Source organism: Abramis brama (genome assembly GCF_963993115.1).
Source record: "Abramis brama genome assembly, chromosome: 9".
Classification (NCBI taxonomy): Eukaryota; Metazoa; Chordata; class Actinopteri; order Cypriniformes; family Leuciscidae; genus Abramis; species Abramis brama.
Window position 1 is genome coordinate 34301470 of NC_139971.1, and position 24882 is coordinate 34326351.

Consider the following 24882-nt stretch of genomic DNA (forward strand, 5'->3'; position numbering starts at 1 on the left):
CAAGACGAAATAATGATCCAAAGTTGGATATAAAGTTGAGCATCAGCTATAATGTCGGGTTTTGACAAGCTGTGTGACATATGCTACCATTTGAATGTTTGGGGTCAGTAAGATATTTTTATTCAACAAGGATGCATTTAATTGATCGAAAGTGACAGTCAAGACATTTATAATGTTACAAAAGTTTTCTATTTCAAATAAATGCTGTTCTGGTTCATCAAAGAATTTTGAAAAAAATTATCACAGTTTCTACTTAAATCTCAAGCAGCACAACTGTTTTCAACATTGATAATAATAAGAAATGTTTCTTGTGCACCAAATCAGCCATTTTTTATTTATTTTTTTGGTGACCATAAAAAAATATTACCAACCCCAATCTTTTAGACCGTAGTGTACATTAGACAGGGTTAATACTGGTGAAGTCAGACCAAATGAAGTGTTAAAGTTCTTATAACAATAAAATGGACTGAAATGTTTTGCTTTTCCTAAGACAGTAATTTTTTAGGTTATGTAATCATGTCAGTGAGATACATTTTACAGCTTATTTGTTCTTAATGAAACCAAAAAAGGTCCAAAATCATTGCATTGCAGAAGTCTATCAGGACAATGGTCTTTCAGAGTGTCTGATGTTTTTTTTGTCTCTTTTTCCCTTTAGAAAGGAGACAGGAACAGTTCAGAATGGAGAGCGTACTGCAATCTCAATGACCTGGGTCAGTGTACTCTCTTAATTTCTTATCTCACCCCCTATTCAAACCATCTGTTCCTGTCAGACAAAAGTACTCATGCAATTTGAAATGGATCAGATATATCATTATTTTCTCCGCTCAGCCTATTCTCCAAACAAATAAGACATTTGTTCTCCATTGGGGCACCAGAGAATTAAACTACTTACTCATTCCTGGGGAGTTGCATGAACACCAGACGGTGCTTCTGGCACTGGAGCAAGACCTCCGCCTGCTGTGTTTTTAAATAAGCCCTTACTTTAGGTGGCACATGCATGTGGTGGAAGGTCAGGCTTTGCCTATATTATCCAAGGTCACTCAGACTAGGGGGGAGAGAGTTCATTACCTCTCTGACATCCCATCCCAAGCCACCTCACCCCATTATGTCTAGCTGCAGGTCTGCTGATAAGGCTTCGGCACAGCACACAAGGCCTCAGAGACTCAGGTACGAGGTTGGGTATTTCCATCATATTCTTTTGCAAGCCCATAGAGGAAGTGAAATAGGGCCAGTGACCACAAGCTTAAATGGATTTCACCTTGTTATTGGAAATTTCCCTGATTTCTGATCACAGATGACAGTCTGTTTTATAAATGGAAAGTTATTTCAAAGCCTGAGCCAAAAGTTGTTACATTATGATGAAGATTACAAAGACATTGTCTTCTTGATGAATCGTTCACTGTAAGGCAAGGAATCTGGTTTAAAGTAAATGAGGACCGTTTTGCTTTCAAATCAAGGGAAAGTACAAACGGTCCTTTTCTTTAAGCAGACTTAACTTCATTACATTTGTATAGAGGAAAACCCCATTTGAACAGTGAGAACGCACTGTTACTCAACTGCTGTCATGTCACAATGTCCAAATTAATATTGCAGTGTGAGTTCAGTGCACTGTTTGAGCATTTTCATTTACCGATCTGGACGTCACCATAAATGACATGTCTCTGGGTAGTCAGCTGAGAAACGTGATGAGTTGTGATGTGATTTGGTTAAAGGTTGACTCATAATACTCATAAGAGTGACTAGGTTGGGTATTGTTTAAGCGCTTGCTTTTGCTTTTATATGTAGGTGGATGGAAAGACAGTCCTTCCTGTATTGTCTTTTTTAGTTGGACTTTGGTGTACATCTTGCTTACCTAGCCTTGTTGGCTAACTGCAATAACAATCTTTATCATAAAGTCAAATAATTTAACCATACAATAATACTAGGTCTTCCCCTGGGTGCTTATAGCATATGGTTGAGTCTCATGCTGGTTGTAAAAAACTTCAGGAAATGTTCGATTGTCCTAGAAAATGTACTAATATATAAAAATATTTATATGTATAAACATTGTTTTATTTGAATAGGTATGTAGCGTTCATTTTAAAAAAAAAATGATATTTGATATAAAAGCAAAATTTAGGTAGAATTTGATATATATATATATATATAGCCTATAGCTTTACCATTTACCATCGTCTATTTATACTGTTTTTGAGTCATGAATTACTGAGAATGTGTTCATGTGCCTCATTAGGTGTATCAAGAGGAGACACACTTACACTGAGGGACAGCAAAACCACCCGAATGGCCAAAGGTAAAGACTATGTTGGACATTTGCTGGTGTAATATGTGGACACTATACACAAGATGTCCTATTTTAGAGGGGGTCCCTTAACAAGGACAACTGCATTCACTTCGTTTTTAAAAATGAAGAATGACTTTCAAAGATTAGTAAATTTAGTACTATAGTGCATTACACTGGATGTGCATGTGCCTCATTGGCAAATGCATTACGTTTTAAATGGTGTAAGAGATTTATAAAAAGTCTGTTGTGCCATCACTTCCTTCATTCTACAAAGCACAACTTAATCACTTCCTCTATATTTCTGGATGATGAAGTAATACAGCCACATCTATCTTTTACTCTCTCTACACAAACTCATCTTCAGCTACATTAGATCTTAATTGCTGTAACAAGATTTTCCAGTGCAGTCTAACAGGATTTCACTGGAAAAATTCTCCCTGGGATGCTGTTCCTAAACTGTACATCATGGAAAGTGCTTGTTTTGCATCTTTGCCGAGAGATTGTCTTGAACGCAACTTAATTTTCCTATAGCTCTTTGTATATGTAATAACATTTATTACATTTTTCTCTCCAAGAGGATGATGTGGTGATTACATTGCAATAAAATATATTTTAATATCTTTTCTGTAATGTGTGTAGATTACATAAAGGCCTCCATGTGTAGCTCCAGCTCATGCTCCCTAAATAGTGAGAACCCGTACGCCACCATCCGAGACCCGCCCAGCCTGGCCTGCAAGCACGCTGAAAGCAGTTACGTGGAGATGAAGTCTCCTGCACACAGAGACCTGACCTTCTGCTCCAACACTAGCACAACCCTCACCACTGCCAGCAGGAACGTCTATGACGTGGGTGAGTCTGATCAAAGCAAATGACTACTTACTTCTTATATGAGCCCTGTTGTTTTATCATTTTTCTCTCTTTAAGCACGAAAGCTGCTAATACAGTGTTAGTACGATGTTTCCATATGGAAACTTCATTTGCCTTCATTTTCTCACTAGTGAGAAAAACAAACTGCATTGTAATTTCTATAGGAAAGACACATTCAAGGGCTGCTCATTTTTTTGTTAAATCTTTATTAAATAGATGTTGCTCAACATAGTTTTACAGAAAATTAAGAAAATATGAATGTTGCCATATGTCATTTATAAATTTAAAAAAGATCAATTACAACTGTAGAACAAAATACTTATTTATTCATAAAAGTTAGTCTGTTGTTCTGAGCTGTAAAGTTATACTTTGTCTTTCTTGATATAAGATGTACTTCAATGTTCAGGTGTGTTTAAATTTTTTCTTCAGTTATAACTAATAAATAAATATATATATATATATATATATATATATATATATATATATACAGTTGCAATTATTCAACTCCCATTGCAAATCAGGTTTATTGGCAAAATTTACAGACTTTCAGCTGACACATAGCTCAACACAACAAATGTTTCAAGTGGTTTCCCCAAATTTAACTGAAAATACAACTTTTAATGACTTCTGCAGTTTAAATTATTCAACCCCCTGAATAGAATCCCTCACAACAGCACAAATCTGCAAAAAAGGTGTTGTTTCAAGCACACCTGATGCAAATAATCAAGGGCTTCATTAGTTGCACCAGGTGTGCTTGAGCTAGAACACACAAAATATCTGAACTGGGGTGCGTTTCCCGAAAGCATCGTTAGCCAACTATGGTCGCAAGTTCCCTCGTTACCAATAGAGTTCAATGGACATTGCGATGAACTTGCGACCATAGTTGGCCAACGATGCTTTCGGGAAACGCACCCCTGGCTAGGTTTGTTGAATTGTTGTTCAAAGTTAAAGGAACAGTGGTTATACTACCTGGATGGGGCAGAAAAGGGCAGCTGAGAAGGTAGGTTCAGAAAAACTGCAAAAGACCTGCAGCAAGACTTGGTGGCATCAGGCACTGAGGTTTCAGCTTGCACAGTAAGGCGCGTACTAAACGCATGCCAGAACTCCAAACTGACACCACTACTGACCCAAAAGCACAAGAAAAGTCGGCTCCAATTTGCTCAAAATCAAATAAATAAGCAACAGCAGTTTTGGGATTCTGCTCTGTGGAGCAATGAAACAAAACTTAAACTTTTCAGCCCTATGGATCAGCGGTATGTCTGGAGGAAGAAGAATGAAGCATATGCTGAAAAGAACACTCTGCCTACATTTAAGCATGTGGTGCTCGGTGGTGCTCTGGGGCTGCTTTGTATCCTCTGGCACTGGAAACCTGCTGTGTGTGGAAGACAAGATGGATTTATTTAAGTATCAGGAAATCCTAGGAGAAAACGTCCTGCCGTCAGTGAGGAAGACGAAGCTTGGACGTCATTGGCCTTTTCTCACAGCACTTGATGTAATATAAACTCCAGTTTCAAGATCCAGAAAGGTTCAAACGACAATCACCAGTAACAACTGGAGATTCACTTCGGAGTGGCTACAGAAAAAAAGAGACTGCAACCAGGCCCATGCGAAAACAAGGATAAATATCGGAAGGGCATTAAATGTAGTCATGCAATGCTGATGTTGTTAACATTAACAATCTGAGAACAAAGTATAATATGAATGGTTTGATGTGATATGATAAGCGATCATTAGATTTAATCAGTGCGATTTACTGCAATGCTTTTTTCCCCTTAATTGGTCAGAACAAAAGTGGATGTTACTTACTTGTTCAGATGACATTTCCCAGTGAAAATTCTTATGTTGGTCATCTGTGATTGCAAATGACAGTATCCACACCGGCGCGGTGACAGCCGCACATTCTCCTCAAAACATTGGATTCATCCGTGCTGTGCCGTGCCGAGGCACAACCCACGTAATGTTCATAATTACGCAAATAACTGCAATTGCAGATTTCGAACAGAGATGGCGACAAAGAGGAAAAACTACGGCCTGCAGCTTTAAAGTTGTTTTCCACTGTAGTACAAGGTTGCCATTTGGCAATATTTAATCCCAGTATCTTTCCCCAAATGATTCCAAAATATCTATTCAGTTAAATTCAATTAACATTTATTTGTATAGTGCTTTTCATAATACATATCATTTCAAAGCAGCTTTACAGAAAATGCATGTCAATTCAGAGTGATCTGTTATCAGAGGTGACTGTGTCCAAGTAATCCATTTTAGAAATGTACATATTCACGCAGTTAGCTAACAATGTATTCATTTAATGCAGAAACAATGAGCTTAATGAAGTAATTATTAAAAGTTGTGAACAACTCGGGATAGGCAACAGAAAAGCAAGTGGAAAATAATTAGCATAGCTGCTGTTCATAACATTTCAAGCAAAGATAATCATGTGCATTTGATCTGATATAACTGGAGTACAAGGTTATGAGATGCATTATGTGAAAGCTTGGCTAAAGAGATGTCTTTTATCTAGATTTAAACTGGAAGAGCAAGTCTGAGCCCCGAACATTCAGGAAGGCTATTCCAGAGTTTAGGAGCCAAATGTGAAAACGCTCTCCCTCCTTTAGTAGACTTTAGATACACTAGGTACAACCAGAAGTCCAGAGTTTGGTGACCTTAAAGAGTGTGATGGATTGTAGGGCGATAGAAGATTAAATACACAGGAGCTAAACCGTTTAGGGGGTTATAGGTCAGTAGCAATACTTTGTAATCGATACGGAATGTAATAGGTAACCAGTGTAATATGTAATAACAAATTGGTGTTATATGATCATATTTTCTTGACTCTAGCAGCTGCATTTTGGACTAATTGTAGCTTGTTTATTGAGGATGCAGGACAATCAAGTAATGCAGCTAATGGGAAAAATTTTAAATCTTAAGAATGTAATATTGTATCTTTATAATGTAATGTACACCATATAGAGAGCTATGTGTTAAAGATTCAGAGAGAGTTTCAGAAATTGAGCCGCTCACCTCTCGCCACCTTTCCTTCTCAGAACCGACAGTGAGTGTTCTTCAGGGACCCAACGGCCTGGCGACCGGATTCTCCCAGAGTCCTTACGACCTCCCGCGGAACAGCCACATTCCCAGCCACTACGACATCTTGCCCATGCGCCACAGCCCCACACACACCCCACCCCCTCCAGAGAGCCCCCCGAGCTCCCTGCTGTAGAGACCAGGCCTGCCCCAAAAACACGGGACGCAAGACTGGCAGCTCCCAGACCTCGTTTTTTTTACAATCTCAACCTCTCTCTCTCTTCTTATCTCTCTTCCTCTCCAACACACATTCAAGTACAGATGCATGAGTAGATTATACTGGACATGACACAGGTGGAGACCGTATTCCTTTTTCCGTTGAGTAAAGGAGGATTGTGGGAAATGGACTGTATACCAGAACAAAAGCTCCAGATTTGGACACCAGCGATTATTCATCACCCCTCTCAGAGACGTTTTTTAACAAGCTGTGCATATAAAATCAGGAAATACAAGGGCAGAAAAGCATTCTTTGCTTATAGGTCTATGAAAAGACATTTGGAGGGAGTAAAGGAGCGTTTGAGAGGTTTTCATGGAAACATACTCACTATGTTGATTCTTAAAGACAAGAGTTCAGCACACGGGAACAGATAATCAATGCGACTCAATGATCCAGAACTTTTAATTTGAAGTCGGCAGCCGGGGTGACCGTGAGGGGGCAGACCTCTTTTTCACCCCGGAGCGTTTAGTCTGGACCTTAGAGACAAAAGCATGGTTTAAAATAAGAAATATTAAGAGTTCTTATTGTGTAAAGACGGTTACCGTTATGAGGGAGTACCAGGACTTTATAATACTGTACATTCGCCTACCACTCAGAAATATTTATAAAAGTTTATGAGGAGAGGCTGGGGTCAACATGAGCTCTGTGATACTGTACTACACTGCTCATTTGTGTAACAACCTGGTGCTTTCTATTGTACATAGACGTTTATGTCTGTTGCTATCAAGTGTGTATGTCTTATGAATTGGAATTAAGTTGTGTAAGTGACGCTTTTCAAAGCTATCACGTTTAGTTTTTCTTCTTTGTACGTTTACATTTTTAAAACATCTGTTAACAGGCCTTGAAAGGTTTTTATTTTGTGGTTATGTATTTATGATGTTTATTTATACCTTGTTTGTGCAAGTGATGTTTTTCTTTATAGTGTAAAAGTTAAACATATTTAAAAGGGTAAAAAAGTAGCATGAACAAATGATACCCATTAGTGACCAATTATTTTCATGTGCTTGTGCTATTTGTGCACAGTATTAATATATAAAGTCGACATTATATGTTAGCTCTTATGTCATAATAGACTCCATGATAGGACGAGACCTCATACTTGTTCTAAAAACAGTATAAATAGATTTGGAGACGTGTCCCTTTCCTTGTGTTTCAGTTTGTTTGATGATTATACCTTTGCAGCTTTGATTTGAGTTTTGTTCTGAAGTGGCTGCGTAACATCATAATAGCAATAACATAGTGACAATCATTCATAAATAAAAGGGGAAAAAACATTTCATCAATCCTATCAACTCTAACGCTCAGCAGTGTTTCCTCATGCACTTTTATGAATTGTTCAAGATCGCTCAGTTTATTTAATGTTCTTACTGTTTAATCGCTGGTTTACATGAAAAAGTCCTCATTTTTGTAAGCTGACCGAAAGTTGATGAATCACGTTGTTCGGCAGTCACATTTTTTGTGTAATAACCACTAAACTCTCTCAAGGTAAAGTTAATCTTTAAAAACATTAATAGTTTAAAGTATTTTTTAGCAAATCTCTAAATTAAGTTTTTTTTTATATTGTACATAATAATGTTGTGATGCTAGATTCATTTAGTGTTTTATTTTTAATTTATTTAGACATAAGTGTAGGATTTTGATATCGTTAATAGGGCTGCACGATATTGTAGAAAAATGCGATAACTCATTAATGCGATATTCGATACGATAATGCTTAAAGTGTGTAAAAAAAAACTTAAATTATCTTTACAATATATTTAAAATTATATAACCTACAGTTTCACATTCTTTTTGTGACAAGAAATCATCCCTACAACTTCTGAAAGTGAACAGCAGTGTTTTACTGTAGCATAAGAAGTTAATAGTTAATAAAAGAAGTGTTATTTTAACATCAGTGTAAACCACAGGGTTTAGGGTTTCAGGTTATCCTACATTAGGTTTATTTAACAACAGAAACTGAATAATCAAATGTAAAAATACAACACTGCTTAGTTTTCACTGTATGAATTAAATATATCCTGATTCTTATTAAAGCTACAAAAGTTATTCAGCCAAGAGCAGTGAGTGATTTTCTTTGTCTTTTGTTCATGACCCGTTATTGCAAGCCGTTGCGATATATACATTTGCGATATTTCGAAAATGTCGATATATTGTGCAGCCCTAATCGTTCATTTGCCATGAAAATAATAATTTGGTGCGTCTGCACTGAACATCATCTGTCACATATAACTGCTCCCTTTTAAATAAACCAACCACTTTTACTATTTTTAGAAATCAGGACGTAGTGGTCATGACTTAAGGAACTGAAATAAATATGTAAAAAGGAATAAAGTAACTGGGCATAATGAGGTAATAAAACGTTTACATGAAATCTAAGCTTTTAAAGAAAGGTTAAAAAATATATAAGTAACAGAAAAGCTTTGAATTAACTACATATTTTATTTGCTCTTTTAAATTGGAATTACAGGTGACAGAGTAATAGTATAATCATAACAATACAAAATAAAATCACAGTACAGTGCAGACAAAAGAAACAAAAAGAAACAAGGTTCTCGAGGCAATACGTGAAAGATCCGACAGTCCGAAAAGTAATATCTGGGTAATCTTGCTAGGACACACCAGCTATGTGCAGTGCATGGGCAGGTCATAGTCGTGCCATCTGTGCCCTCACATCATTGGCACTGGCCCCTGTTAGCACCAGAGACCCCTGCCTCTAGAGAACAGTCATACAATCAGAGTCAGGGTCCTAAAAGAACAGAAACTGACCCCGACGCTTGTATAATCACCAGGTCTTTTCCTCTCGATGGCGATAAGTACTGTATGTGCTGCTTATAAGATATAGGAGACTCACTAAAAACAGTAAAATGACCTGCATGCAGTAATGTCGGTTCAGTCTGATTCAGTAATTACATTGCAGCCTTTAAGGGCCTTCAATTCCACCTGGAATGTGTTCTGATACTGTTGTTGGGAATGATCTTAGCAAGCTATGTTGTTTTACCTAGCGCTAGGCTAATTAAACTCAAAGGGATCGATAACCAAAGACAAATAAACCACTGCTGAGGTCTACAGTATTCTTCCTCCCCGAGGTCACCTGTGGTGACCGTTATATAACATGCATTATTAGTTCAGTCTTTACTGATATTTCATGTCACACTGAGTAAATTTTATTAAACAGCCATTAAGCGAAGACGAGCATCACAGCTTGTGGTAGTTTCCTCATCTGCTGGACTTTTTGTAGGCTAAAACACATAATACATTCATAAATTATCACACTGTGTCTCAAACGCTTAAGAGTCCCATCACTTCGCCACGAAGATTAAAAGGCTAACAACTCGATTCAAGTGACTACCACAGAATAAATACAAGTTACAGGTCTTAAGATCATTAACTGTAGTGGCGGGAGATATTTTACATTCAGTGCAATAAAAAAGAAAGAGAAAGTATCCAGTCTATTCCCTAGAGTGCTCTCATGTGATGCGGCCGTCAGCTGGCCACTATCCACCGCTGCGTGTTTTTCCTGTTCCGACTTTAACGACCTGCAAAAGTACAATGGGTTTGAGGTTGCGATGATAATATAATGTTACGTTTAGGGGAAGTCTTCCCTCATTTCATACTGAATAGGTTTGTGGTAGTGTTTCAAAGAGAACGTGTGCCTGTTTGGTAGTACGGTCCCCTCGTTAGGAAACAATGCATCATGACATCAATTCTTGTTTATTACAAATTGAACTTTTGCTATGCGAAGACAACAACTGAAAGGGCTGGTAACACAAAAAGAAAGCGTCCGTATTGGACTACATTACAGCGTGATTCTAGCGTGTGATGAAGGCCTCGCCGCACTGGCACGGACAGCTGAAGAGGTGTTGCGTTTTAAGCGCATGCATGAAAGCGTCCGTGTAACGTTCCGTTAAAAAAAGGCACTAAAACCACAATTCTACCTCGATGCAAATGAAGCACGTGATGGCGAAGAGAAAACTGCGCAGTAGCTATGTGCCTTAAGGCCTCTTCCATTGGCCTGATGGTGAAATCAAGAACGTGATGCGATGCCGCCCCATGCCGAATGCATGAAGGGAGTGTACATGCAATGAGAACCACACTTGGAAGATGGCTGAAAGGTGAAGACTGTGGTCTTTGGGCCCTAATCATCATCTAACATCTATCAGGTACATCATCTCTCTACAATCACAACATTAAATATAGCAAAACCTCCAATACTGCACGTTTCTCCCCTCCACCCCAGAGACAAGGGGGGCTGCTACTAAAAGACATACATGAGCGAACCTCACACGTTTGTGAATGAAATTATATATTAAGACATTTCAGTGAAGATCGGCACAAATGATTATTAAAATTCTGCAATATAAAAGCCTACCATGGCAGGAAGGAGAGAGGAAAAAAAAACAAAAACAAAAAAACAAGCTTAGTCCAGACTGCAGGTGGTGACCCTTTGAGATTCCAGCTTTGGAACCAGCCTCTGTGCTCAAGCCTAGTTGTGCAGCTGCATCTCAGACCCAAAGCAGTCTTGAAGGGGGGAGGGGAGGGGGTGTTGCAGGTGGGTGGTTGGGGTTTTGGGGGGGAGGGAGGGAGGGGGGGGTATGGTACGGGTGCCGCTAGATGCTCTGGCAGCACTGCATCTTTGGTTTATTCTCAGTAGGTTGCACCTGGATGGACACTACATTGTTGCTAGGTGACATGTCATTGTCTCGGCGGTCGGACATCTGCTTTTGGGATACGATCCGATAGATTTCTAAGGAACAGAAAAAGATATTGATGCTAAGACAATGTACACAGTGACAACACGAACTGGTAATGAATACGGACTTTGTGTTGCCGTAAAAGCCTATAAACCCTACAGTTATTGCTGGACACAATTACAGCACTGCAGCCGACTGCGATGCCTTTGAAACATTTATTATTTGTTCTTCCTCTGCAGATGCCAGGAGCCAAACAGAGGAGCAAAAGACGACGGAAACTCTCTATTGCAGTCACGTCAGGCTAGAGAAACCTACCCGACCAAGTCAGGGCTTTTGATGAGTCATTCATAAGGACGTGGCCTTCAGCCAATCATTTACAATCTTTCTTTTTTATCCTTTTAAACAAACAAACAGTCATTTCCTCAAGCCTGATTAGTGTGTTTTTCGTAATTTGTGTATTCTACTACTAGCACATAAATAAAAGTTTATCATCCTTAACCTCGCACACTGATAAGTATCCGCTGCGTGTGCTGAAACGCTCTTTTGAAAAGCGCACTCACCAGTCAGGATGGTCTGAAAAGCGGTCTCTACATTGGTGGAATCCAAAGCTGAGGTCTCTAGGAAGGACAGACCGTTTTTCTCTGCAAACATGGGGAACATGCATTAACGTTCATGGTGACAGTAAACAAGCTGAAAGAGTACACAAAGAAACCAAACAAATGAATGCCCTGGCTATACACACTCCCTGTAATGCATCAGGAGTTAAAGGTCCACTTTTAAGTCTTTATTGTAGATCTAACCTGCAAATGCACGTGCTTCGTCGGTGGGCACGGCCCGGAGGTGACGCAAGTCGCTTTTATTGCCCACGAGCATGATGACGATATTGCTGTCTGCATGGTCTCGGAGCTCCTTAAGCCAACGCTCCACATTCTCATAGGTCAGGTGCTTGGCGATGTCATACACTAGGAGGGCCCCCACAGCTCCCCGGTAATACCTGCACATCAACACAGGGAACCAGTCAAAAGACAGTGGAAGATTGAAGTGTGCTCAATGAGTACACTTAAACATGAAATCAAAATGCATTTCTTGATTCTAATGTGAATGATTCAATCATCCAATTAAATTAAGTTTGTCTTCATAATAGTTCATCAGAATATAGAAAATTGCTTCCCCTCTGAAACAACTTTCATTTTTGACTGACATCATATTTGACTGCAGTTGTTGTCTGCCGCTTTAAATACTCAAACTCTTTAAAAGTCAGGTGGATTCGTTCTTCAAACAATAAAAAATAAATTGAAAAATAAATCGCTCCTCTGCGCTGTTATCATTTTATCTGTGGTGTGGACTTCCCTAGGATCATTCAAAGTTTATAGTTACTGACCGTCCTTGGTGTGAACGAGCTTTTAGACTTTATCAAACAAATCATACATAAACCAAGTAAAATGTCGGTTGGTATCTGTGATATGAGGAAGGGAAAACACTTACGCTGAAGTGATGGCTCGGTAGCGTTCCTGTCCAGCTGTGTCCCAAATCTGAGCCTTCACCGTCTTCCCATCCACCTGAATGCTCCGTGTAGCGAACTCCACTCCGATAGTGCTTTTGCTCTCAAGGTTGAATTCATTGCGGGTGAAACGAGACAGCAGGTTACTCTTCCCCACACCAGAGTCTCCAATCAGGACGACTTTAAAATAAAAAACATCATGGTTTTATATCTGATAAACACTATAACCTAGTTCAGCCAATCCTCAGTTGTGTTTGATGAACGAAAAAGACAATGTTATTGCATGAACTATCCATTTAAATAGGAGTGTGAGTGATAAATCAAAGACATCTGTCTAAAATAAAATATAGGAACAAACCTCCTCGTATTTGGAAACTACCTAAGCGCTTATAACACACAAGCTAATTTAAAAGTGAAGTGCATTTAAATAAGTTTAAAAAAACATGACCATTTTTGGTAACATTCTTGTGCGACAATAAACTTGGTGGATAATGTAAGCTCACAAACTTTTTCTAGGCTAATTTGAAGATTTATTTATTACATCGAACATGACTAGAGGTTGTTGACGATCACTACGATTCACGTCATTTCTCGATGACAACATAGAGCGAAACCTCACAAACTTCGAGAACAATCCATTTCAATGATGACTGAATAGGGAACCACTTGTTTTATGGACTTATTCTAAAAAGGTCAATTTCACATTCTTACATGAAAAAAACAACGATAACATATTAAGCAAAGAGAGGTCGCATCACCTGATACCTTGTATTTCCTTAAAAACACCGTAACAATAAGCTGACACAAATAATTTTTCAAGGACAGTTCACCTAAAATGTGTTCATATTGTTCCAAAACGACTATATTTTTGTCGGTGGAACACAAAAGAGATGTTATGCAGAATGACAGCCTCGTTCACCGTTCACTTTCATTGTAAGGATAAAGATATAATGAAAGCGAACGGTGGTTGAAGTTGCCCCAAATATCTCCTTTTGTCTTCCACCGAAGTCAATCAGTTATATTCAGGCTTGGAAAAACATCTGGGAATACAGGCCGTTTCCCATTTCCGCCTGCTCCGTTAAACCCCTCCAGCGACAGTATCAGCTAACTTCAGCTAGCCGCTTCAAGGTGTGGTCCGATCTTCGGTAAACTGTGCTTTATGTAGTCAATCAACCAACATCTGTATAGACAGAGTGCGCCGTAACTGCGTAATACAAGACTAAAATGATACTATTCCAGCCGAGGAGCTGGAGTTTGTTTTGGGCTGTTTGAAGTGAGCTAGCCGGTTAGCTGGCCTTTATGTGTTTAATATAAAACCACACTATCTAACATTAACCACGATGATCAGCGCCGCTTTAACTTATACAGTCGACGCAAATGTTGTATATACTAACCTTTAAACAAGTAGTCATATTCGTCGTCTCGCGTCCCCATTTCGATTAAAACAAAAGCGCAAACAATGGAAGAATGTGAAGCAAAAGTGTAGCAGACCCGTCCCTGTCCTCTCCGCTACTGCACTGTAGTGATGGGCGGATCGATCCTGAAGTATCGATACTTCGATACTGACGTGGTATCAAAAAGGATCGATCCTCACATAAAAATATCGATCCAAATGGGTGTTTTTTTACCAGTAATTTTTTATTAATTTAGCACGCAATTCAGTGCGTAAAATAAGCTTCTAAGTGGAAAAAAGCGAATGTTAGCGGATAATTGTGTAGGATAGAACTTTTTCTCCTAGTCATCTGGATACAAGACAAAACCAATCAATCACAGAGAGCGTTCGATGCTGGTGCTTCGCTGAGCTCACAGGCCCAGTGCGTTTTGGAAACAAAGCTTTGCTTAGATGACACAGAGAAACAATCGGGAGTTATTTCGCAATAAACAAACCAAAAGTGTGCATAACGGTTCAAAATGTTGACGTCAGTAAGTTTTTAAAAAAAATGAAATTAATATTTTTATTCAACAAGGATCGATGCATTAAATTGATCAAAAGGGACAGTCAAGGGTTTTACACTGTTAAAAAAAATCTACTTCATATAAATTGTTCTTTCAACTTTGTTCATCAAGTAATTCTGCATAAAATGTATCATGGTTTCCACAAAAATATGAAACTGTTTTCAACATTGATAATAAGAAGAAATGTTTCCTGAGCAGCAAATCAGCATATTAAAAAATATCATCATGACTGGAGTAATGATGCCGAAAATTCAGCTTTGATCACATGAATAAATTACAGTTTACTATGGCATAGAAAACAGATAGCCTATGTTAAATTGTAATATTACAGTTTTTACTGTATTTTTGATCAAATAAATGCAGAAGAGAATAAAAAATCTTACAGACCCCAAATTTTTGAACAGTAGGCTAGTACTAGTAGGCTAGTACTGTAATTAGGGTCGTTTTGTAAAAGTCACTGACTAATAATTACAGGCGAGTTGAGAGCACAAATCACAAAATATTTAGGCGTAGTAGTCATGAAAACGTATTCAGATTTATCATATTAATGATGCATTCACCTCATAAATCATGACACACTGCTCTAGCACAGGAAAGTGCATACAAATTAAAGTGCATGCTTTTAAAATGAAAAAGTATTGGTATCGGTATCGATATCGGCGATACTGGCCCTGTATTTACTTGGTATCGGATCGGTACCGAAATTTGCAGTATCGCCCATCACTACTGCACTGCAGTGTATTTGTGATTAGGCAGTAGCCATGCTAACAGGTTAGCAAGCAGGCGAACCAGTGAGCGTCTCCTGAAGTGTTCCGGGTTAGGGCCTTTACAAGCTGTCAAAATAAAAGCCGTATTACAATATTTATTTTATTTGGCAGTGTTTTTTTTTTTTTTTTTATATGTTTTAAATCAAAAAGATACCATTATAATCGAAGATGTACAGTGTATTATGTGTACATATATTGTATACCTTGTTTACTGTATATCTTAATAATCTATATAACTATAAAACAGCTAAATGTTTGTGAATCGTGCAATTGTGTTTAAAATGCTAATATTGTTTAATGTTTTAATATGAAACGTGCTTTTGCAGAAACCGTTTTTTTTTTTTTTTTTTTTTTTTTTTTTGCAGAACAGAAAAACACAGTCGCATGTCCAGCATATCATTGTGTTCTTGGGAATTATTTTTAATTTAGACTTGTAAAAAAGTGGGTTGTTTAGGTCATACTTCCTGGTGATTGCGGTTTGAAGGAAACAAACAAGCAACGAAGAAAACATTTGTTAATTTTAATGTTGTTAATGTTAAAAGCGTAGATTTCATGAATTAAGTAGGGTGGTTCCATGGTGTAATGGTTAGCACTCTGGACTCTGAATCCAGCGATCCGAGTTCAAATCTCGGTGGAACCTATGATTTTACATTTTACGGATAATACATTTTAAAAACTGGATTGCTCGATAATAGTTAACAGGAGAATGAAAAGACCTGTTCTGAATCATGACTCTTCAAAAGGGGAAATGAGTATCTCAAACACTGTGATAAATCGATATAACGGATTTCCATTTTTTTTTTATTTCTTTTTTTTTTTACACACAAGATTACAAGATTTCAAAGATAAAAATGAAAGGTGTAAATAGTTTTTACTTGTCTAAAGTAAAAGTATTCTGCTAACCGTCTCACATTATTCATATAAAAAAATAAACATTACCTACGACCACTAGGATGCAGTATTGTGCATATCTTCAGTCACACAGAAACACCAAAATGGTTGAAATGTATTAAACACGTGATTGCAAGGAGATGTACTGCGTTGCAGTAGGAATGGGAATTGGGAAAGTCCCCATGATTCACACTGACTCAAAATCAAATTTTGAATGAACAGATATTTCATCTCATATTTAGCTACCTGTATGTAGATATTTAATTCATATTGAGTGGATAGTTTGAAAATGACAAAACATTTTAAACACAGTCTGAACCTTTTGATGCCGCCAAATGTATTTAGGCCTACTCATTCTGTAATTATATCACATTCCATACCTGGTTACACAATCATAACAACCAAACCTGTGACTCATAATGGACAGCCATATACATTTCCTGGCAATGCTTAATCAGACATGTTTTTAATGCCAGTTTCAGTTCTATTTAGCTAGCCAGCCCTTTGCTTATAGCCAACTCTGTTGAATAGCCTACAGATTAATTTATTCCAAAAAAAACAATCCAGATTTTTACAGTTTTCACACCAAAAGCTCTTTGATTACATAAAAAGTATGACTGTCGTTATAATTATGAGAAAGTTTTGTACTTTTTAGATGACTATCCCAGCATGTTTAACAAATAAAGTTTTGTGATTTGAAGTATGGCCCCCTTTTTACTTAATTTTTTGTATTACATCACCCAGACTCATCTTGCAGGACTTCATCTAGAAGCCCTGCTGAATCTCTAATGCTTTACAGCAAACTGTACAGGACTGTAATCAGAGCTGCATTTTTGATGTAGGCCTGTAAGTCTGCCAGTAATGTTTCTGGTTGCTGACTCATCTTTGAAAAGAAACTCTGCTGGACAATTGGGGGTTTCCTTCATTGCAGAACTTTATGGTGTTTTCCTCTTAGAAATTTCTAAGTTGTAAATGAATAATAAATAAATTGTATGCTAGAAATATATTATATTAGAAGAATAAAAATGTTTTATGTAGTAGAATTAACTTTTACAGTGTGAAAGTAGGCCTACTATTTTTGCAAGTGGATGGTTTACTCATTAAATAAAGTGACTAGATTTCTGAAATGAAAACTAGGGACATTTCTTAGTTCACTGGTCAAAATATAACTGATATCTCACTTGTTCTGTGAATTAAATATTGGAAAAATACATTTTGAGTGTTTTTGTTTTTATAGGCTGCCGTTACGCTATATTTTTGGCCCTCTAGCGGTTAAAAAACAACAACATTGTTTTGGTTGTGCTTCGGCTCTGCGTGACTGTGTTGTTGAATTTATGAACCTTCACAATAGATAATGTTTTACAATGAACTCTGTTAGAGAGCTACATATGGCAATTTATCTGTTCAATAAAATGTATTAGCTACTCACCTGTTGAGTAACATTTCCAGTCCCTCAGTTCTAGCCATCTCCATAAAGCCAAGCCAATGCTGATTCTTGTTTTATTACGAGCTCTGTCACATTCTATTTTTGCCAGCATATTCTACTCTGTTCTGCGTCTTTTCTCGTTCGTTGTGACAAGTGACAACTAACCTATGCCACTCCCACAGGCCACACCATACACACCTTTATACGCAATTTCCCGCGAAAACCATCCCGACAGGTCTAAAGTATAAACGCTTAGGGTATAAGCTTACCATAGTGAATCAGGGACGGGTAAGACAAAAATAAAAGTTTTGAAAGAAGGATTGATGATGTATTGACTCATTATTTAAATTTAAATGAACAAAAATGTCTGGTCAACCTTCTTTAGAATCCTCTTAAAATGCTTACATTTTTTAAGAGTTTTTTAAAGTAGGCCTACTAAGCCTACTTGCCTGATTTTCCATGCATTTAACCAAACAATGTCATCCACTTAGCCTACTTAAATTCACATTTCAAGTTTGGGTTTATAGTTATTCCAATCAAACACAAGCACAGTGAAACAATAACATTACTTTGGCTCCTCAGGGAAATTATAGAGACACTGAGGTAGACACAAACAGAATACACATGCAACACATAAACCAATTTTTATGCAACATGCATGGTATAATTAAAAGTAATACAGTCATCTACATTTTTACATTATTTTAACACAATGTGTAGCCTAATAAACATAACTGCTACATACAAATGAAGAACCCTGGTAAGTCGTGTTGAAATGCACCGCATATTGAATGTCAATGGATCTCAAGCAATAATTTTGCATGGCAGACCCCTGTGGACATCATCAAACTCTGTGGTAGATGGAGACCAGTGTTGGGTGTAATTAATTACTAAGTAATCTAATTACAGTAATTTAATTACTTTCCCCATGAAAAGTAAAGTAAGGGATTGCTCTTAATTTTTATGTAATTTAATTGCAGTTCTTCTTAATATTTAATGTTAAAATGTACCTCCTTTACAGACTTTGGTCAGTTAAAGAATAATTTATGCAATTGTATATTGTTTATTTGAAAGAATTAAAACATGTATGTCCTTGTATTGTTCTACTGGTCGAGGTTGATGGATTTAGAAAGTAATAAGTAATAAGTAATCCAATACTCCAATACTAGTAATTACAGTAATCTAATTACACTGTTGAAGATGTAATTAGTATTAATTACTTTTTAAAGTGACTTTATCAGCATTGATGGAGAACAGCGACATATAGCCTTCAAGCCAATCAGTGTGTTCAGCTGCTTCCATGGCAAATGCATTAAGCTCAACTCTAGATTTGACTTCAGACAATACAACTGAAAACTACTCTGTAAAGGCTGTTACAGAAGAGCAAAAATGTTCTACTCCACAGCAGACTGACGATTACAGGGCAAATAACTTGTTTTTTTACCAAAATGACTCAGCTATATAACAAAAATATATATTCTGAGAACATTTTGCCAGTTACATTCCCAATAGGTTATTAAAAAGTTCTGAATGTTTCCTGTATACGATCAAAATGACAATTTTTTTAATGTTTTTTTAAATAAATAAAAAAATCCATTCCATTCCATTTATGTTTTCTGAAAAAAAAAGAAATCTTTAAAAAATATTAGATGAACATCCAACTAAAATGTTTGGAACATCCATGAATGATGTTTTTGTGTCTATGTTTTGAGAATTTTAAAGACCAGATAACTTAGAACGAACATTCTATCAACATTAGAACAACTTTTGTTAATTACTATGAGAGAACCTTGCCAGAACATATATAAGCCAAAGTTTTGAGAACATTTCCTGTTAGCTGCATATATTTGATGTCTGAAACTCTAGTCCTGCCATTTGGGTGGCCAGCATGTGCCTTTGGAACCACATAGCTCTATGACTATAACACGAGGGGCTGGTGGATGTCCTAATCCTTCTGATGTTTATGGGTTTGCACAGCCAGCTGGGTGGCCAGTCGGCATCCACTTAAACTGCTTTATTAAATCATTTATCTGGGTCTAAGAAGTCTTTTGGCCTGGGTGTCTCCTTGATGAAGAAAGCTGAAGCACTTTGAAGACTGTCCTTCAGTAGTTCCTGCACCTTTTGACCTCTGAACTTTCTAAACAAACATTCTCCCACCCTCACACATGTTTTCTGAAGTAAACTCGCACATGTCCAAATAGTTTTTCCAAGTTCACCTCTTAAAAAAAGTCTCCATTTTTTGTCAGTGGTTATTTGCCATATTGTTCACAGATCCTGCTATTTTGGGGGATCCGTTGCAGCAAGAGACTTTATGCTATTGTCAGTTAAGAAGACACATTTTTGAACAAGCTGAGAGGTTACAGACCACCTCGAATGGCATGGAACATCTGAGTCAGTGGCACATTTTGTTGGCAGTCACACCATTATAAATCTCTGCAAACTCTCTGTCTTGTTAAGGCTGCATCACCATTTTCAAAGCCCTGTTAGACTATCAGTGTAGGACCAGGTTTTGCAAACAAACTTAGTGAGCCCCACAGGGCCTATATAGCCTGTGCCTCCATAAACTGAACCATTCATAAGGTGATATGTCCTCTCGCAATAACTAATGGCAATTGTAATAGTACAAAATGGAATAAAATACATTGACTTGCCATATTATGGAAATGCAACAATAAGTGGTCAATCGATATGAGTTTTAATGGGTAAGGCCAGTATAAAGAGCAGGGTGGCTGATATAATTCTAAAAGTGGGGCCCAAACTTCACTAAGAGTAAAAATGTATAATAAAAATGTATTCTAATACATACAAATAGAATTTTTCACTACAAATAATATTTTACTTTCAAAAAATGAATAAAAAAAAAATCAAGATATATTTAGCATAATAAAATGTAATGATTGCAAAACAAGACTAATAAATATATATAAATATATTATTTATAGTTTAAGTATTTGTGAATTTGTTGAGTAAATATTGTGTTTATAAAATAAAGTGTTTATTTAACTTTAAATTAATTTTGTATGCATCTTGGCATCTTGTTTGTTATCATTAAATTGATAAGGCTGTTAGTGGATTTTAGGAAATGAACATATATATATATATATATATATGCAGAGATATATATAACATTATATATATATAAAAATATTTTATTTCAGTTGCCATGGAAATATGTCTTCTTTTTTTTTCTTTTTACTTGATGTAATAAAATAACTAAAACTAAACTAAACTGAAATAATAATGAATAAAAACAATAGCACACTGACTACCTAGGGTAATAAAAATGACAAAATCATTCAAACTTAACCAAAATAACTCAAATGAAAACAGAAAACATAAACATAAAAACTAATTGAAACTATTAATAAAGAGTATAATAGTAGGCTATAGCTCAGTGATACTAAAATACCACTGCACTGCCTCTGTTAATTGGCCAAGTATGCTGATCTAGTCTGTCTAGTCACTATCTATCACACTTAAAACTGTGTTATTTTATCACTGTATCTTTAAATCTCGCAATCAAGTGCAACACTTTTAAACACATTCTGTCGACAACATTCAGCACCACAGGCTTTATATGGACTACCTGTCGGGACGCCCCCCATTAAATCACCGACAGTCCCCGGAATGCTCAAATGACGTCACAGGTTTCTGGCAGTCACGTGCCTCGGTGGCAGGTTTTGATAAGCGCTTGCGCGAGTCTCGAGCTGAGCGCATCTCTGAAAGCGTATCTAGAGAAGATGAGGCACAGCCCTCCCAGAGGGAATGTTTATACGTGATGGAGGAATAACTAATTTGTCTGATGAAAATGAATGGAAATACATTAGTCCCTTCTTCTGTTCTGTGATTATTAATCAAAATAACGGCGCGTGCTTCAATGAGCGTGTCTTCTGAATCGTCGTCCTACTGAAACAGTGAGTGTGCTATGCTCATATCTATTTAATGGTTACGGACATTTGTTTCTTTTAGAAATGTAAAGCGTCAGTGGGTGATAAAACGATACATTTGAGGAATTTTAAAACAATATATTTTATAAACATGTAAGACTGACCGGCGATGGCAGCTGTCATCACACGTCGATAATTGTGCGCTTGTTTTGGTTCTGATCGTGTATTTACACACCATGTGATTGTAGTCATCACTTAACACCATTTTTCGGTAAATCTAGAAATGTGTCTATTATTATAATTCAGGATTTTATCGTCTGATTTAAATACCTTGGCCCTTATGATTTATGAGTTATTGTAAGACTGACCCAGCCCAGCTGTCTGGATGCAGTATCACCTTCATATTTATTTATTTCACCATGTTCTCATGTTTGTTTATTAGTATAGCTTAACATGCAATGTTCTATTTTTACTTGCACCTAAAATTGATCTAAAATTCAAAAGAGGATCTGTTTTTCTGCAGGGACATAACCACAAAAGGCATTGAAAGAAATGTGTGCTATTCATATTTAGATGATATATATATATATATAATATTATATATGTATATAATTTTGTAATGATTGATTGTTAAATTAGTACATTTTGTCCTCCCAACCCTAAACATGTACAGTAAGTTAAATTCTTGGGTATAGCTAGGTATGCAACAAACTGCCATGCTCAAATACAGATTATCAGAGTTACAAAGAGATTAATGCATTTTGTCTGATGAGATCATGTAATGTTGAGCAAACCATGACAAATTTGCAAAGGTATTTCAGAGAGGTTGTTCAAAGCATCCATCATCTACTTTGGTGATTTAGCTTTGATCCTGGATTTAGAGTCGGTTGTGATTTATATCTGGATTCAGAGGGATTCATGAGCTTGTCCTAATGTTGAAGTGTGATATTTGCCCGTATATCCTTTGCATTTCATTGTCACTCAGCAGTAATTGTATATTTTGTAATTAACAGTCTTTACTAGACCAACTTTAGCAATGTGCTTTAATTTCAGTTGGGTGTTCCTTTAAAATGGATCATGATATTACAGTAATTTTTACAGTTTGTTTTTATTTTCTCATCCATTTTCTCAAAGCCTGCATGGGCAGGGATTGTTTCGAAACTTTAGCTGTTTGACAGAATCTGTCCAGTTTGTCTCTTGACAACAAGTTAAATAAATACATTACTTTATAAAGGGTCTTAACACAAAAGTTACAGAAATACTGCCTGTCCTATACCTCGGTAAAGTCTCCTTGACAAAACATTTCCACATTGAAATAGCTTGCCTGCCTCCTCCTATCCAAAGTATGCAGATGTCTGCTTGTTTCCCGGCATGGTGCAAAGGAATCAAATGTCCGCCCCGTGTTTTAAGCAGGACCAGATGCTCGGCCAAATGTGCTGCAATAGTTCCCCCTTCTTGTGTTTTCCTCCAGGCCTCCCTGCTGTCCCAGAGCTGTGCAGTATCTGGAGCCTGTTGGTCCATGGAGCCCTTACTCAGGGCCACAGCCCATATCTCCAGCACAGCTGGATAAGATCATGCTCATTTTTATGGGCAGACTGTTAAATTGGCTTATCCTGTGGCTTCTACACGCCACAGGTTGGTAAAAGAAGGGCAAGGCTTATCGTGTCAACAGCCGTAAGCATGCAGCAGCTCTAGATAAAATTATTGGAAAATGGTGTTTTGTTATGCTGTGGGTGTTTTGTTTGGGACAAGACTTTTTTACTCACCCTTCAAGCTGTTCCAAACCTGTATGAGGTTCTTTCTTCTGCTGAGCACAAAATAAGATATTTTAAAGAATGTTGGTAACCAGACAGTTGACGGTAACCATTGACTTCCATAGTAGGAAAACAAAATACAATGGAAGCCAACTGTCTGGTTAACATTCTTTTAAATATCTTCTTTTGTGTTCAGCAGAAGAAAGAAACACATACAGGTTTGGAACAACTTAAGGGTGAGTAAAAGATGACAAAATTTTCATTTTTGGCTGAACAATTCATTTAATGCCAAGCAAAGGTGTCAAATTCATTTTAGGTCAGGGCCCAGATTGGGCAAAACATCACAGTGAGATATTCTTTTGTTTTTAATATTATGTATTATTATAATATTAGGTACAGCTCACAGCCTCTTGCAACTCTCAGCTTTATGTCCATTATGCGATGCTGTTTTTCTATTCTGAGGCATCATTCTGTTGCGTTGTGCTTTCTGTGCTGTGTGTACTGGTCTGAAACTTGTCAGTCATTTAAACTGGAAAAGGGAACCATCGATCTCTTACTCCAATTCTTCAGAATGATGAGTATGAAGTTAGTGAAGGAGTTCCGTATTTGTATGGTTCAGACACGCAGTGTAATTTTCTTTCATGACTTCTCCATGAATTTCCTCTGCGTAGGACCCATTCTGATTTTTCTGACGTAAGAGCCATTTCCAACGCACTTCCGGGCGTTTCTGAGTCTCTCTTTTTGACGGTACCATGGTGTTTCTCAATATGGGAGTGACTTCCGAGTTGTCTGAAAAGTGTTGAGTAAGTGCATGAGTGTCTATAATTGCATCACATAACGATGAAATGTGCCTCAGGGCTTGCCAGTGTGCAATGTGCCTGACTATAATATTATAACTGTATAATTCTCTGCAATTTTGCCTGGAATTTAGCTCTAACCTGTCAATTTAAGCTTGCTTTTCTTTTCCTCCCAGGCAGTTGTTATTTAACTGTTGATGTGTGATTGTGAGGTCCTCATTACTGCATCATTATCTCTACCAAAAGAGTAAGATTTCTGCTCATCTCTGACTCTTTTTTTTATTTTATTAGATTTTCTTTTCTTACATTTTAAGGCGAATTATAAATATTCACTGGCTTTTCTTCATGGTTGCCATGGTGAGGATTATAATTTCTCTCTTCTGATGGTGGAGAGGGCACAGCCAGCCTCTGCGGATGGCGTGGTTGTTGGACCGAGAGATTATGTCTAAATATAATCCTAAATCTCTCACGTAACATGTGACACATCTGCTACATTTTCTTCTTACTCATACTGAACATTATGTGGTATCTTTCTAGACAATGTGGGTGTGATTAGATCTTGATTTGATTGTTTATGTAAGCAGTTTGATGGGATTATGTTTGCTGTGTGTGATGTTGTTGAGCAGAATATGTAAAACGGCTACAGTAGACACATCTGGAACAAAGCTTGCATCTTTGTCATTGCTAGACAAGGGACAGAGAGAGTGTTGTAGAGACCCCTCCTTCAAAGCCAAAAGGTTTATGAGGATGAGAAGGATTA

General features: G+C 37.2%; 3 protein-coding genes across 5 annotated transcripts in view; 2 read left to right on the forward strand and 1 right to left on the reverse strand.

The window, feature by feature from the left end:
• The window catches only part of megf11 (multiple EGF-like-domains 11), a 115921-nt gene extending 108189 nt beyond the window's left edge, over positions 1-7732 (forward strand). For both annotated transcript variants that reach the window (XM_084123948.1, XM_084123949.1), the window contains 4 exons: positions 656-710; positions 2234-2293; positions 2924-3133; positions 6196-7732. In XM_084123948.1, coding sequence (XP_083980074.1) covers positions 656-710; positions 2234-2293; positions 2924-3133; positions 6196-6371 — 501 coding nt within the window. In that variant the 3' untranslated portion in view covers positions 6372-7732. The remainder of the gene's footprint in view (positions 1-655; positions 711-2233; positions 2294-2923; positions 3134-6195) is intronic.
• A 1139-nt stretch (positions 7733-8871) lies between these two features.
• On the reverse strand, positions 8872-15383 carry rab11a (RAB11a, member RAS oncogene family). The gene is made up of 6 exons (XM_084123950.1): positions 15324-15383; positions 14039-14153; positions 12629-12824; positions 11944-12137; positions 11704-11784; positions 8872-11196 (listed from the first exon to the last, which is right to left on the reverse strand). Exons 2-6 carry the CDS (start codon positions 14076-14078, stop codon positions 11060-11062), a joined length of 648 nt encoding a protein of 215 aa, XP_083980076.1. The 5' UTR covers positions 14079-14153; positions 15324-15383; the 3' UTR covers positions 8872-11059.
• Positions 15384-21366: 5983 nt separating this feature from the next.
• dennd4a (DENN/MADD domain containing 4A) overlaps positions 21367-24882 on the forward strand; it is a 32428-nt gene continuing 28912 nt past the window's right edge. Inside the window, exon 1 of one of the 2 annotated variants that reach the window (XM_084124546.1) lies at positions 21367-21598. The gene's annotated coding sequence lies outside the window, so the exon portion shown is untranslated. The remainder of the gene's footprint in view (positions 21599-24882) is intronic. The other variant, XM_084124547.1, reaches the window with a different exon arrangement.